This window comes from Pocillopora damicornis, chromosome 3, assembly GCF_964200805.1.
Source record: "Pocillopora damicornis chromosome 3, jaPocDami1.2, whole genome shotgun sequence".
NCBI classification, from domain to species: domain Eukaryota; kingdom Metazoa; phylum Cnidaria; class Anthozoa; order Scleractinia; family Pocilloporidae; genus Pocillopora; species Pocillopora damicornis.
Genome location: NC_142672.1, coordinates 22,783,345 through 22,798,247, shown reverse-complemented (window position 1 = coordinate 22,798,247; position 14,903 = coordinate 22,783,345). Strand labels below are relative to the sequence as shown.

The 14,903-nt window shown below is 36.9% G+C and overlaps 1 protein-coding gene across 3 annotated transcripts; it reads left to right on the top strand.

Annotated features, from left to right (window-relative positions):
- Positions 1–33: 33 nt before the first annotated feature.
- Positions 34–10,647, top strand: LOC149048858 (uncharacterized). Of its 3 annotated transcripts, XM_089201005.1 has the most exons (11): positions 826–1,072; positions 1,164–1,190; positions 1,614–1,898; positions 2,802–3,149; positions 3,475–3,623; positions 4,182–4,326; positions 5,144–5,232; positions 5,945–6,179; positions 7,128–7,242; positions 8,005–8,059; positions 8,670–10,647. In XM_089201005.1, exons 2-11 carry the CDS (start codon positions 1,178–1,180, stop codon positions 8,751–8,753), a joined length of 1,518 nt encoding a protein of 505 aa, XP_089057131.1. In that variant the 5' UTR covers positions 826–1,072; positions 1,164–1,177; the 3' UTR covers positions 8,754–10,647. The 3 variants fall into 3 exon arrangements, with proteins under 3 accessions (XP_089057129.1, XP_089057131.1, XP_089057130.1); XM_089201003.1 differs by lacking the exons at positions 826–1,072; positions 1,164–1,190 and adding an exon at positions 34–388; XM_089201004.1 differs by lacking the exon at positions 826–1,072 and having other exon boundaries at positions 1,163–1,190.
- Positions 10,648–14,903: the final 4,256 nt, after the last annotated feature.

Genomic DNA, 14,903 nt, shown 5'->3' with positions numbered 1-14,903 from the left:
CAGGAACTAAATACAGATACGTCATATAGTCGTAATTGAAAAGCATTCCAGACAACCACGAGGACGGAAGTGAAAAGTGACAGAAAATAACAGTCTTTCGAAACCGAAATTGGCAATCAACTGTGGATGTTCTGTGATACTTATGGCAAACCGATGAGGGGAGATTAATTTTACAAGCCAAGAGTTATTTTAATGAAGTAATTTTTAGTTACATTTTGCGTAGGAGACGAGATTTTCCTAATGAATCATGCAAAGGTATCCTCTATTGCGATGTTGGCACGAAGTCAAACGTAGACAATGAATTCGTACAGTTTACTTCCCTTCTACTCGATATTATTTTCGTTGTTGTCCTTTACCTACGTTTCCTCGCTAGGAAATCATTCTCGAGGTAAGATGGAAGGTTCATTTTGATAAATACACTTCTTTGGGGTTCGTTGTGTGCTTTTAGTAACTAAACCAAGCACTCTGCATATATCAATTATTTAGTTTGCGTTATAATGGACGTTGCACCTTTGAAGTAAGTTTATAAAATGATTTGGTTTAAGGTTATCGGCATGGTGAACAGGTTTGAATTGTGTTCGAATTTTAAAAGGGTGACTTTATATTTAATTTATTAAGGTTCTCTCTGTAGTTATCACTGAATTCCTTTAACGATTCGAATCATAGAAGGCATGTACACGGAATATATTGAATTTGTTTGCAGGGAGGAATGAAATCCCTTTTATTTCTTTGGTTGCTCGCCAATTTTCGTGGCTCTACAGTTTCTGTTTTGTTTGGTTTTGATTCTTTTTTCATATAAGCCAGTTCAACTCTTAGAATGAAATCAGTCATTTCCTTCCCTCTTGCATAATTGAGCTGCAATTTATTTTCTTTAAATTAATGAACAAAATCAACGTGGTTCAGATGCTATCTTTTAATGAGCCTGATACAATATCGGAACTGACTTACGCTGTGTGCGAAAATGTCGATGTCTAAATTAAGTACAGATTAACGGCGTGTGAACGCCAGTTAGTTTACTTTCTGACTGGGGGTGCATTTTGGAGTTGCTATACGGAGCAATCTAGGTATGGACGTAAGTAGCAAATTTTGAAAAAGCAATTTAAATCCGAAATCAGTTTCAACAGTCAACTTAAAATTTCTCCATTCTTTAAAACTCTTGCCAGGATATTGTTCTGAAATGTCAAAGAGAGGTGAGATACATGTCATCTGTTACTAAAACGTTTGGTACATCTTTGGTCTGCCTATTAAGTACATGTACTTACGTTATATATAGGAAAATCCTAATTTGCAACTACTTTCCACACACTAATATTGCCCAAATGATTTACAAATTATAGAATGTTTGCTCAAAACCTCATCAGTTGATTGCTGTAGACTTATGTTTAAATATTAGAAGGTAATAAATTGACATGGTTTTTGACAAAACTAGTTTTGTTTAAATCACATATAGGCAATATTTGTGAGTCACCTTTAGTTAGTAAATGCAGATTTGGATTTAAAGAATTATATATGAGATGTTTACTTATACTTTTTTGGCTTTGGCAAGTGAAATCTCCCAGAACCTTATCATTATAAATTTAGTGAAAATAACAATTACATTGCTTTTATTTCAGCTTCATTTGTCACAATTGAACCAGGGCGCCCTGACAATTCATACTTTGTCTTAAGGGGCTCTGTATTTCTGTTAAACTGCACTGTAAGATCTGGATTTGGACAAAGCCCTAATGTATCCTGGAAGCACAATGACAAATGGCTGTTTGATCGAGCGAAAAAAATTGATGATTCAACAGTTCAGTTGCAATTATTGAATGCAAGTGCCCATGATAATGGAATTTACTGGTGTGGTCCAGTATCTGGTGATAAATCCCAAGGAGTAAATATCTCAGTCACTGTGGCAGGTAATAGTCTGTTTTAATTTCACTTTGATATAATTTCTACTTATTGAGAACTTTTTTTTGATATGATTTCAGTGCAGTTTATTGTAAGAATTATGGTCACTGTGTAAATACCAGAACTCCTCCAAATCTCAAAGAAAGACAAAACTAAACATTGAATTTAAAGCCACATACATACATGGATAAATTACAAAGGAAGAATGTTTTAAAAAAAGCAGTAAATGGTTTGAACCTAGAGGTAACTGTTGATAAAGTATTCTGATCGTCTGAGTGAGAGTAATCTTGAAAAGGATCAATGTAATTAGCAATGGCAGACATTCCAACAACCTGAGATAAAGTAATTATTAGATCAGTCAAGTTCTTAAAATCAAAGTTTACCTCACTTAGTACTGGGTACTCACTGGACAGTGTTTTGTGAATTTTTTTTTTTTTTTTTGGTTATTTTGTTTGTTTCACTTGTTTAAAATTTATTGAGACATTTAAGTTTGTAATAAGACACACTGTGTATCAAAAACACATTAAATACCTAATATTCCCTGGACTTTTATAAGCAAACTAGAAATCTTGTAGGCTTCAATTTAAATGTACAAAAGGCTTTATTGCATTTAACTCCTTCAATTACCTCATGATTCTCCTTTTCAATTAGCTTTTATATTATAAAGTGTGATACTTTATCCCTTTGTCCCTAAAATGATTAGAAACCAACTTCTCCTCACAGTAACACCCTGAATCGAGCAATCACCAATTAAAGAAGCTTGGGATTGTTAAACAAATTCTCCTCATCAGCACAATAGATATATAGAGAACAGGAATATGCATATGATGGTATAAATTAGTTAATATTTAAAGCCAATTTCCGTGGAGACTCACACAGTCATATAAACTATTCTGACTTTTGCTTTCCAGATCCACCAAGTTCCCCACGGAATTTAAACCTCAAAATCTATGGTGTTTATCCATCTACAGATGTCTGGATACTGTGGTCATCTTCCAGCTATACTGGTGGTTTACCTGTGAACTACTCCATCAAATTGTGCAATGACAAACCTGACAACTCATGTCAGAAAACTGCCTGCTGGTTGATCAACATAAATGAATGCCAGCCTGTAAACATTTTCAGCACTACAATGAATTTCAAGTGCATTCTGAAAACTTTCTCAGATGCCTGTGACTATAATATTTCTGTTATGGCCACAAATGCTGTTGGAAGTGCACAAAGTCTTATTTACCTGCCATATATCCTTTTTAGTTCAGGTATTTTTTTCAAAGTGCTTCTTCATTAATTTAGGATAATTTTAGTATTGCTAATAATATCACAATCCCCATAATGATTTCAGTCATTAAACCTTCAACTCCTAGAATCTGATTGTTAATTGTCTCATCCAGCTCAGTGTTACACATTTCCTGGTTAATTAGTTACAAAAATTTGGTGTTAGATCAAGATGACAGCTTAATTCTGCCTGATAATTTTGAGTAATCTCATTACCTGTTTGCTGGATTAAATATTTTGATAATTTAACAAGACGTTACATGTTATTGTCACTGCTGGAAAATTAAAAGGTTAATGATTGTCTTTCAGTTACACCCAAGCCTCCTGAAAATTTTAGTGTTGAGCGCACAGATAAAGACGGTGAATTACGTGTGCGTTGGAAAGCCAGACCATCTTGGGATCTAGCGGACCAAAGTTATACAGTGCTCTATCATGCCAAAGGAGAGATTAAAAATAGGGTATGTTTAGGTAAACATTTTCTAACTAATTTTTCACACATCACCCATTGTAAATGAAACGTTACTGACTAAGAGAACTGTCCTCAAAGCTTTAATAAAATTAAATGAACAAATCCAATTTACATGTCAAGATAAAAAACTGCATCAGTAATTTGTGAAGAAAGAGAGGGGGGAGGAGAGGAGTGGGAGAAGTTATAGCTCAAGACAGGTGAATGAAAATTGGCAGAAAGAGTGGGAAAATGGAACGAAAACTTGTGGTCTCCTGGTCTGAGAAACCTATGTGAGTAGCATAAAAAATGATTTAAAAATTGTTTTTTATGTATTGATTTATTTTTCATGTTTCAAAATGACTATTCACTGTTTTTATTGTATGCACAAGTCAAACTATTTATTCATTCATTCAGGTGGACATTTATTTCTTTAATCATCAGGGCCAATTTTATCATGATTACTAATTAAAATTAGTTAATGTCATTATTTTTAAATTAAGAGAATACCCAAGTAATTTTTTAATTTAATATTAATGCACATACTTTTTTAATGTTTGTTTCATTTCAGACAAGCACTAGATCCAATAAAGAATTTACACTGCTTACTGGACTGAAAGACTTTACAGAGTATTATGTTTATGTTGTGGTCAGATTAGATGAATCAGACTGGAGTGAAGCCATCGGGCCAAAAATTGTCAGGACAAAAGCAGGCTGTATGTCTTTTTAATAGTTGTTGCCCTTGTATCTATGTAGTCCAGGCCATAATTTCTAATTTCTTCTACAACCCACACTTGGTTACAGAAATGTTCCCTGTTATTTGCAAACTGTTGAGTCACCTTACACATTGTCTAAATATGAATCATTTTCATGGGTGTATTTGCAATGGCATCCAATATGAGTAAGCAATTCTTGTTTTTCTTGACAGTATAAAGTGCCATGTACCTATCATTATGCTCATTTTTCTCTTTTGCCATTGGTCACTCTGACTGTTCTTTTCTAAGGACTTCCTTATCACCTTCTCCCTCTTGTCTTCCACCTTCTTGCACACATTGCCTCTTTGTTTCTTTTCTCATTAGCCTAATTGTCTCGTGGGACCTGTTTCTCTAGAGCAAGTTCTAGCACCCTAACCAGTCCATTTTGTTTCTTTAGCTGATAGTTTTGTTTGTATAGTTTTCAAAACTTTTGAAACTCCCATCTGGAATGAAAACAGAACAGCCATAGGGGCCCATAAAGTACAAGGACCTTTGAGAAACAGGCCCCTGGCAGGTCACTTCCCTAAACTATACCCCCATTTACTGACCTTTTCTTGATCTTGCCTCCTTTCCCTTCACTCTAATTCCATCCTTTCCTTTTACAATCTATTTCTCTCTCTTTTCCTTCACTTCACTTTAACTCTCCTCCCTTTATCCTTTGCTCCAATTTTTTTCTGTCTTGATTAACCCTCTCTCCAATCTCGCAATCCTTTAGCATATTCTTCCATTCCCTCCACCCCTCTACAGCTGTAGATGACATCAATCATTTTGATTACAGATCCAGTCAATCTACCAAAGGTGATAAGAGATTATTCGATATCCTTTCCGGGCAATTCTGGTCTCAGGAATGTATCAGTGGAATGGGAGGTGGGTTTTAAACCTTAATTCTTGATACCTAAAATTTCTTTTTAGAACACATGTCTGAGTGTGTACACTTCAAACTGGACTTTTTTCAATTTGAAAATGGTTCATCATTGAGTCTGCTATACTTCAATTTAAAAATCATTCAGGCACAAAACTTGTGGTCTAAGGCTAAATAATCGTGGTAAACTCATAGTTTACAGGCTTTATATTTTTCTCTAATGATTGAGATAATCTGAGTGATTTTTTTCTTTCGGGAAAGGCTTTTCTGAAAAAAAATTCAATATATTGTCTGAAGTAAAGCAAGATTTCATGGGTTTTGTGTTATCTATCCACTGTGATTAGTCCAGAAAAATCATGCCATTTTCTTTACTATTCAGATGCAAAACTATAAACCAATGGTGCCTTGGCTACACGCATTTCCAAGGCTTTTAACACTTTAATTGTTTTTACTTTGAGTTCTGATTTGCTCCTTGTGATTTTTTGTTCCATGATTGGGCAATTTAATTGTTATCACCGGTACTTGGTTTTGGTTTTTACCACACTCAGATGAGATGGGGCCCTCTTGGCTGCCTCATGAAATAATTTGTTTGTTTGTTCTTTGCTATTATTCATCATTCGATCTCTTTGGGAGGGGAGTGCTTCTCATAGTGATGTCTGGTAATAGAGATTTGATTTAATGCCACCATGATGATGACAAAAAGTAATTGTCTCTCAGCCAGCAGATACCTCATCATGGCGGGGCAATCCTGGTCAATACGTGATTTCATGCGCATACCATGTTGGCCAGAGGGAAGTTAAAGGTTGTAGTTATACTACTGATGCCAAAGCAACCAGCATTACTTTACCAAGATTGGAAAATGCGCACAGCTATGATGTCTTCATGATCATGCGTAATATGGAAGGAAAGTCCAGCACACGCAGATTGTTTCATGTCATTAAGAAAGTGCAAGGTGAGTGATGAAAAAGAGCAGAATTTCATGTGAGGCAAATGCAAATGAAGTGCAAAGCATGAATCTTCATTGCCACTCACCCCTTGATATGATCCTTCTTTGCATAAATGTGGTATTACCTGCCTGAGTGTGATTGTTATGAGTTCAATGTTTTGGCACTGGCGACTTTACTCAGGATTATTGGTAAAAAAAAAAACAACAAACAAGTTTAATATCACAACAGCTACATAACATCCTGAATCCAACAACATGAATCACAATGAACCCTGGAATGTAGAAAAGTCAGCATATTTAACCTTTTACACCCTAACGGGATCATTATGCATATTCTCCAATCTGTTTTCTATACATTACCTAAGTTCTAACAAGGAGAATTTGTAAAACCATCAAGAGCTTCGTTAGTTGCTGATCATTTCCTTTATTCTTGTGACTTAAACATTTGTTTCAGGGGTGATATTGTAAGGAGAAATTAGAACCTTGTCACTCTTAGGGATTAAAGGGTTAAACCTGATGGGTGACAACCTTGAAAACTATGAACCAAACAAAAGGAACCTGAACAATAAAATAACAAAACTACAGCTCAAAGGATTACAAATATTTTGCTGAAAATACCCACAATAATAATTACCTATGCCTATCAGAAAAAAAAAAGAAACTTATAATAATAATGAATGTTCTATAGGCACAAATACAATGACGACATGACATGACAATTACAGGTTTTCAAGTTTTTAGACACATTACCTCCTGTATATACAGTAACATTAACCTACACGCATGTGTTCTTAATATAATTGGGAAAACACAATTTTTTTTCATGTTGTGAAAATACTTCTTACCCAAAGTTTTGATCAGTGATTGGGATAATTTTCTATTATTGGTTTAGTTGTGTGAAAGTATTTTTTTGAAATAGACTCCTCAATCACTGATCTCTCTTTTATTCCTCAGAGACCCAAACAACAACGACCCAAGAAAGAAAATTAAGTAGCGTAGAAATTGCCGGGCTTACTATTTCAGTTCTCGTAGGATGTACGATAGCTGGAGTTGCTGTTTACTTTGTAAGGTATGAAGATGAATTTCTGTTGGTTTTTAGGGTGGAAGAAAGGGGGGGAAGACAGTAAGGGATGCCAGTGTGAGAGGGCAGGGAGCTCAGGAACCAATCAATCCACTATCCCTGGGGGGGATGGAAGTTTTTTTTTTGAGGGGGTGGGTGGGGGGGAGGAGATCATACGGATTTTAAAGGAAACAGAGGGGATATCAGTCGTCGTCGCCAACAGAGTATGAAGTGGGGGGTAGGATAGGTATAGAAAACTGACTACTAATTAACTGCCAATGATGAGGGTGTAGATCATAAGAATAATACAGAACCTTAAGGAAGGATCACGTAAATCTTACCGTGACACAATCAAAATCCTCCAGAGAGGATGGAAGAGAAGTATTGGGAGTGAAGGATAAGGAAACAGATGCAGATATGGAGAAAGAAACTGACAAAGGTGTGTGATTTTGAGAAAGGAATAATGGGAAAAGAGACAGAGATGGAGAGGGAGAAATAGATGAGAAGGAAGGAAGGAAGGAAGGAAGAGAGAAACGAAGGAATGGAAAGAAGAGAGCAAAAGAATAAGAAGGAATGCGAGAGCAAGGGATTGAGAGGGCGAGGGTAGAAGGGACTTGTTTGGAAGGAAGCTGAAATAGAAATGAGGGTAGGCTGTGTGGGACAATGAGAAAGTATTGGTAACAGCACAGTATTCCAAAATATTCCAGTAATTATCTCACAGGACTTTATCATTATCTTTACCCAACGCCTTTTTTTTTTTTCTAATGGTAGAAAATGGGGAGGCCGGCAAACACCTCTGATGCCCTTGAGGGACATTCAGCTAGAGGTAAGTATTTTTTAGAAGGTGGGGGGAGGGTTTTCCTTTGGTGTCTACGTGTGGTTAAGAGAGGCAGAATTGAATGGCTATATGAAAACATCCTTCAAGGTACAAAAATAGTCATAATAGCACTTTTTTCTTAGATGTTTAGTCGAAATATTTGCTCAAACGGTTCATACGTCTTGTTTTACTTTTTTCGTTTATTTATGCGCTTATTGATATATTAATTTCTTCCTTATACTCATGAGAAACACTTGCGGATTTGTAGAAGGAAGTTCGTTTTTACGTCGGAAAATTGTCTTCAATAGTTGCGTCGGTGTATTCGTTTCTGTTCACCAATAGCTTAGACCATGTGGATTTAGTTTCGGCGAAGTAGCGCGGTTTGCTCATTTCTTCCGCATACTTCTATGATAAAATCGTTGAGTTCCCACACAAGCGCGTTTAATATCGTGTTTTTGTAGCACAATTCCGCTCGAAAGCATTTGTCTTATTCACATTCGTTTTTGTGTCATGAGCTGGGACTGTCTGTGTTTCTAATTACAAACTAAGCAGTGTCAACTTCAATGATAGTCCGTGTTGATTATCACCAAGTCACTTTTGGATCCTTTTTTTTTTCCAGCCGCCGCCGGTAGAGTATGACTACATCGCTGAAGCGGACAGCAAAGACGCTAATGGGGACTACAGTCAACTCTATGACAAGTAGTATTGGTGTGATTTATATCGGGTGACTGTCACACGCGAATAAGTGTTTTCAAATAATAACTGTTGATCCTTTCTCTCCCAAAATAGGATTCCTAATGCTCAGTTGGATATAAAGAGTTAAAAAAATACCAGAAGACTGGTTAGCAGAGGTGACTGGTTAATAAAAATGACTGACAAGGATTAGTGGACAAGCAATCCCTGCTTTTAGGCGAAGTCTGGGTCCGTCAGTGCAAAACAAATTGATGTCAGTGCGCCGCGCGGAACTCTGGGAGTCAGACGCCCTAGCATCCATTTTTTTCCTCTGTTGTGTTTTATCCACACGACGAACTTCTCCGAAATGCAGGGATTGCTCTTAGTCTAGGCAACAAGTGAAGATTACAAAAAATAGCGAAAAACAGAAAATAAAACGGCGATGCAATATATGTTGGAGGCTCTCGTGGACAATCAGCGGAACGCTTATATTGATCTGTTGGTTCAAAATGATTGGAAAAGTTTTAAATGCTGTGCTTGGACTGTGAAGCGAAAAAGCTAGCAGTCACATTTAAACAAAGAATCTGTTGGGTTTACGAAGCAGTCACCTCTGCCACCCAGGGGGAAGATCAATTAATGAATCTTCTCTGTGAAAACTTGAAGCTTCCGTTTGAAATAGTTTTATAGCGATTCCAGAAGAATTAAGAGAAATGTTAAAAGGAAAAATTCGTGGCACTTAAGATAATCTTTGTTCCTCTAAATTACCTCAAGAATTAAGGTAAGCAGAGAAAAAAGAGATTAACGGAAATTTTCGGTTCGTTCTAAACGAATGAAAAGTCTAATTTTTATATATCTTTAACTATCTGAAAAATTGCGTGTAATCAGTTCATGAAGTATATAGTTTCTAATTGAGAAGCTTCCTGAAATTTTTACTACAACTCATTTCTATGCTAAAATTCATTCTCGTAAAATCTTAGAAAAAAATGAATTGCACATTCGTATGTGTCGGAAAAAAGATTTTTCATAAATGTTCACTGATTGATTTGCGAAACGATGCTTTTCTCTGTATTTGCTCTTTATAAAAAATTCAACCACGTCAGGCATTTTTTCCAACCCTCTTCAGTGCATTCTATGTTATTTCGCGATTCAAAGAGTAGAGCGCTGGCTCAAGATCTTATTTCGAACGGCTGTTTTTATAGATCCTGAAATTATTGTAGTAGTTTTTTTATCTCATATTATAATTTTTATAGCGATTAGAATCTTATTATATAAGAAAAGTTAATTAGAGTCAATTTCAATTGAGTGTCTTAAAGTAATCCGAAAATGCATTGGTTTTGCTTTACTTCGGTCTATGTTTGGTCCAAAAAACTTGCGTCACTCTCAACCAATCAGATGCAAAACTGAAGTTAATCATGACTATGTCGCCCACGTTTTCCCGCGCTTTGGCAGTTTGCCTCGTTTAGTTTGATTCCTCTGTTCTAATTAGTCATTTGGTTTTGCGACACTCAATCGAGAAGCGCTCTGAAAGTTACTTTTCGTAATGTATATACTTAAGCCCGTAGTTTAAGATCCATGATTTAGTGGAATTCCGTAATCTCCTTCCCCAGGGGTCTCCTGGTCCCGCATATATCTTTTCCCCTTGATATGTTCGACCTCCGCTACCTCAGAAATCCATTCAAGATGAAGTTTAATTAGCAGGATCGTACCGACTTATACGAATTACATTTGTACTGGCACAGTTTGTGCATAGAGGCTTTGTAATTTTTTTTTTTCTTTAATAAGTTAAATTTTCAAGTTACTTTTCTATGCTCTGCTTTGCTTTTGTCGACATCAAAGGAAAGAAAGATGAAAATGAACAAAGAAACTGGAGAAAAAGCGTTTGATTCAAAAGAATATTTTTTGCGAATAAATTTTTTTAATCATCAGTTGCTGTTGCTGTGTGTAAGTCTCCTAATTGACGTTAACTCCCAGAAGTGATTCACATGAAACTTCTCTCTACAGTATCCTTACATTGTTCAACAAACAGGTATGATGAAAATTTACAAGGAAATGTGTAGCAGCTAAAGGGGAGAAGTCACAATCAGATCTTAAAGAGTTGAATTACTACTCTGAGCAAAACCATATACTTTAAAAGCGCAAAAGCTGATGGTCCCATCCACCCTGTTAGCACGTTGCAACCTGGGATAATTTAGCATGTCGCGTTTGTCTCGCGTAACACGGTGAACAAGTTCTAAGGATTAAGAATCATATAGTGCGCTCTTAGGCGACCATGCGCCCCTCCTAAAAAAATCATCTTCAGTTTAAAGGATTCTAGCGATATTTCCACCCTGCAATTGTGTAAGCCACTGAAGATTTCAACCACACCTGCAAGGGCCTTTGCTTTATCAATCCGTTATGAATCTCCTATTTTCCATTTGAGAAATCATCTTATGATTAAAGCATTCCGGAGATATTTTACCGGCTCTGCTAGAAGTTCAAGCAACTGGAGATTTCAACCGCGCCCACGGACCTCCCATGCACTACAAACCTTAAAAAGAGGGTGTTTTCTAGAGAATGTTCTTTGATTATATTTGACGAGCATGGTATTCGATATACTGAGGTAGGAAAGACACTCCAGGGGAAATTAGGGGAGAGACTTCCGTTTATGTCCAATGCAGTCCCAAGGTGGTTTACTGAGAAGTATCCAGATCTATACAAGAATTTTGTCCATAATTCCAAAGTGCTGACCACATTGTTTGACGTATACGCTACACTGCGTCACATCCTGTCGTATCCAAGTTACCCCGGTGATACAATAACTGGTCAAAGTCTGTTTACTAAAAGTTACAAGCGGTCACCTCTATCAATTAAGTGGTCGTGGTCACTCTTTACCAAGTCCCAACGGCCTGTTTGTATTGTTCTCCACCCGTATCCAAAGGTCACTTACAGTGCAACCACTCATATTAACTAAAAATGATCTTTGAATGAAAATTCAATCCATTTTTATCCCTCAAAATTTATGCCATTAGTAGTTTTTAGCGAGGTTTTGGATATTAATAATCAGCGATGGGCATTTTTGTCGTTTTTTATCATACACACTTACATCGTTCTAATGTCAAAAAAACTTGATGTTGAATGATTTATACATGTACGTCACATTTCACCTAAGGAAATTCGGAAAAGCTCCATGATGACATACTGAGATAAACGGGGTTAACTTCGAATTAAGGGCCTGGAAACATAATTGTAAAAAACAAAATAAATAATCCTATTTGGCTGAGCTGTAGTTCCTCATCCATATAAGGAGCTGGTCTCAAACTTCCCCACAACGTTAGCGTAGTAATGACAATTGCATGCGCGCACACGATTTTAAACTTCAATCCTTTGGTTGACGCATGTTTGAAAATGTTCGAATGCAAAAATGGAGAGTTGTATTTTGAGCGCTCGAAATGTACCCGGTTAGAGCTTGCGATTGTTTGCGGGTACTTTTTTCAGGTAAGGCAAGCTTTGTTGTTATTCACGTGACAGTGCCTTGCTGGTACCTGTGCATGCCATAGTATAACTTCAATTGCGTGTACTGTTAAAAAGATGTTAAAATGACAACGAGTACATCTTACGCTCTCAAACCGAATGCAGTTACGTTGCCTCTGCTTCACTTTTAAAAGCCTGTCGAAGACATATTGAAGTCATCCGTTGCTTTGTTCTTATTAGTATAAGGTTTTTTTTTAACATAAACGTGTAACAAGTAACGGATCCGTTCCGCGCAAGTTACACAAACAGCAAAACGAGACAATTTAGTTAATTTGTTTTTCTATTTCTTTCATGGACAAAAATAAACATTTCAGCTTGGCCAGCTTGAAAAAATAAAAATAAAAAACTAGCCAGTATGCTTCCTGAACACTACGATCTTTGATAGGAAGAACTCAATGGGATGATAGCTCTTACGGTAAACGGTTAATTTTTTTCCCATTTTAAAGCTATCGGTTAACCCAAAATGAAACAAAATAACACATTGTACTGAGAAGATAAACATGTACGGTGATTTTTTCTTACGACCAACGGTTAAAATTTGTCAAGTTTTTCGCCTGATGGTTTTTTTAACGATAGGGACTGGATAACGCTATTGAATCCGCCTGTCAACTGTTATTGAAATAACTTTTGAGCCAGTGCCTTGTACAAGTAGTAAATTTCAAAATAACTGCCCAAGGACTTTTCACTATTAAAGACCCTTTTCATTATGAGAATACGCCCATCAACTTCAACCGCAAATCAACCAGGAGCCCACTAGCTCCTGCTAATCTAGGTATAAGAGGGTATTTTTGGAGGCCACGGTTTTAGTTAAAACCGTGGTTATTGTTTTACAACCACTGTTCGCAGAGTGTTGCTCACTAGTTTAGTTTTTAAATAATTAATTTAAAAAAGACGTTAATGGAGCCAACTCATGGGTAACATTAGGTCCCCAGGGGTGAATAGAAGTGAGTAGTTCGATAAATATCCGAGGTCCATTGTGGTAGGAGAGAATTCTTACAAGGTTTCAGTCTGGAAGAAAGCGATGCTCGCGGGCTAAGAAGATACAAATACACTTGTTGTACACTTAGACTGGTCCTTGAAAAGCTCAGCAAATGAACTTGAAGACCAAAACAAACAGCCAACAAGCGATGAGTCGACTCTCAACAAATGATGGACGGAAATTTCGATTGATGACAAATTTGACGATAGTATCTATGAAGAAACATGAGATACGATAAAAGGATTTTTTTATGCAATGAAAAGAAGATACGTATAGCTAAATGCTTGTAGGATGATTATTTCTCCTGGCATAGACTATTCCATTGGATGTAATCTTCCGTAGAAATTATCGATAAACAGTCATAGAGAAACCAAACTGACGTGCAGTCGACTTTGTAGAAGCATTGCACTAAAAGATGGACGCAAAAATATTTGCCTCCAAATCACGTTATCTTAATTTTTAAGAAATAAGAACATGTATCATCATGCCATATTTACCATAATGACGCTTAGCTGTACATAGTACGGAGTGAATTAAGATTTCAGTTTTTTGTTATAAGGGCGTGGGCTATCAGCTGGGCACTAACGCAAGCATTGATCTGCCTCCAATAAGTAATCAAGGTACAAGACAGTTCCAGATCATTAGAATTATCTAACCACACTTAAAAAAATGTGACAGTTACGATGTCAGAGTCTTAGACTATAAAAAAAACCGCTGTTCTTCCTACCGTCATTGTAGGAAGTAACGGAAGAAGGCTATAGAAGCTTGCGCTGCACGCGCACTTGAGTGATTGAACAGAAGTCACCCCGAGTTACTGAATTCTGGATCATTTATTAGTGTCGATGTTGGTTTGAGAAAAAAATTGCAATTACATCTGTTCTTTCACGCGAGATACCTTTCGAATCAAGCTTATTCAGTCAACAGTCAATGATTGGAACCTGGGATATAAATTCTACCGTGAAGAGTAATCGTCTCTGGGATGGTGCTCTTGAGGAAGTCTTTTTTCCTCGCAGGCATTTTACTAACTATTGAAAATCTGAGCAGAAATCATTATCAGAGTCAGATAAAGATGATGATCTGCACTCAGATTTTGAAAAGATCAGCTTGTGACGCCCCGAACGTTAAGTTCTCGAGTTTTTACGGGACATCAGGAAAACAGTAAGGATGAGGGGGAGAGGGAGAGTCCTAGTTTGACCCCAGGGATTTGTTAATTTCACCTAAGTTATCTATAGACAGCCTCTCAAAACGGAAGTTAATTTTCCAGGAATTCCTCAACATGCTTACCTAGATCAAACGTCCAAATAACAATAGACGGTGACATGGCGGGGAGAGCAGAGATACCTTTGGCGATGAATGCCACTTGGTAAAAGAAGGAAAGGGATGGTACAAAAAATAACCGAGGTGGAATAGATATAATCCGGCCAAAATCCTCCCCCCCCCCCTCCCTCTGTCCCACTGTTTTTTCTTGGTGGCACTACGCTTTAAGAGCATGAATTTCTCAATTAATTGCCCCCGAATTGTAACACGTACGTGTACTTACGTCACAAATCGCTCGTTGTTTTTCTTGACGAGTGTTATAGATAGTGGCGTTTGTTTCTCATTGACGCTTAAAGTTACTTCCACCTTCAACAGTTCTGTTCAAGTCTTCGCTGACCCGAACAATCAGACTACACTACGTACAAGCAAAAAGGC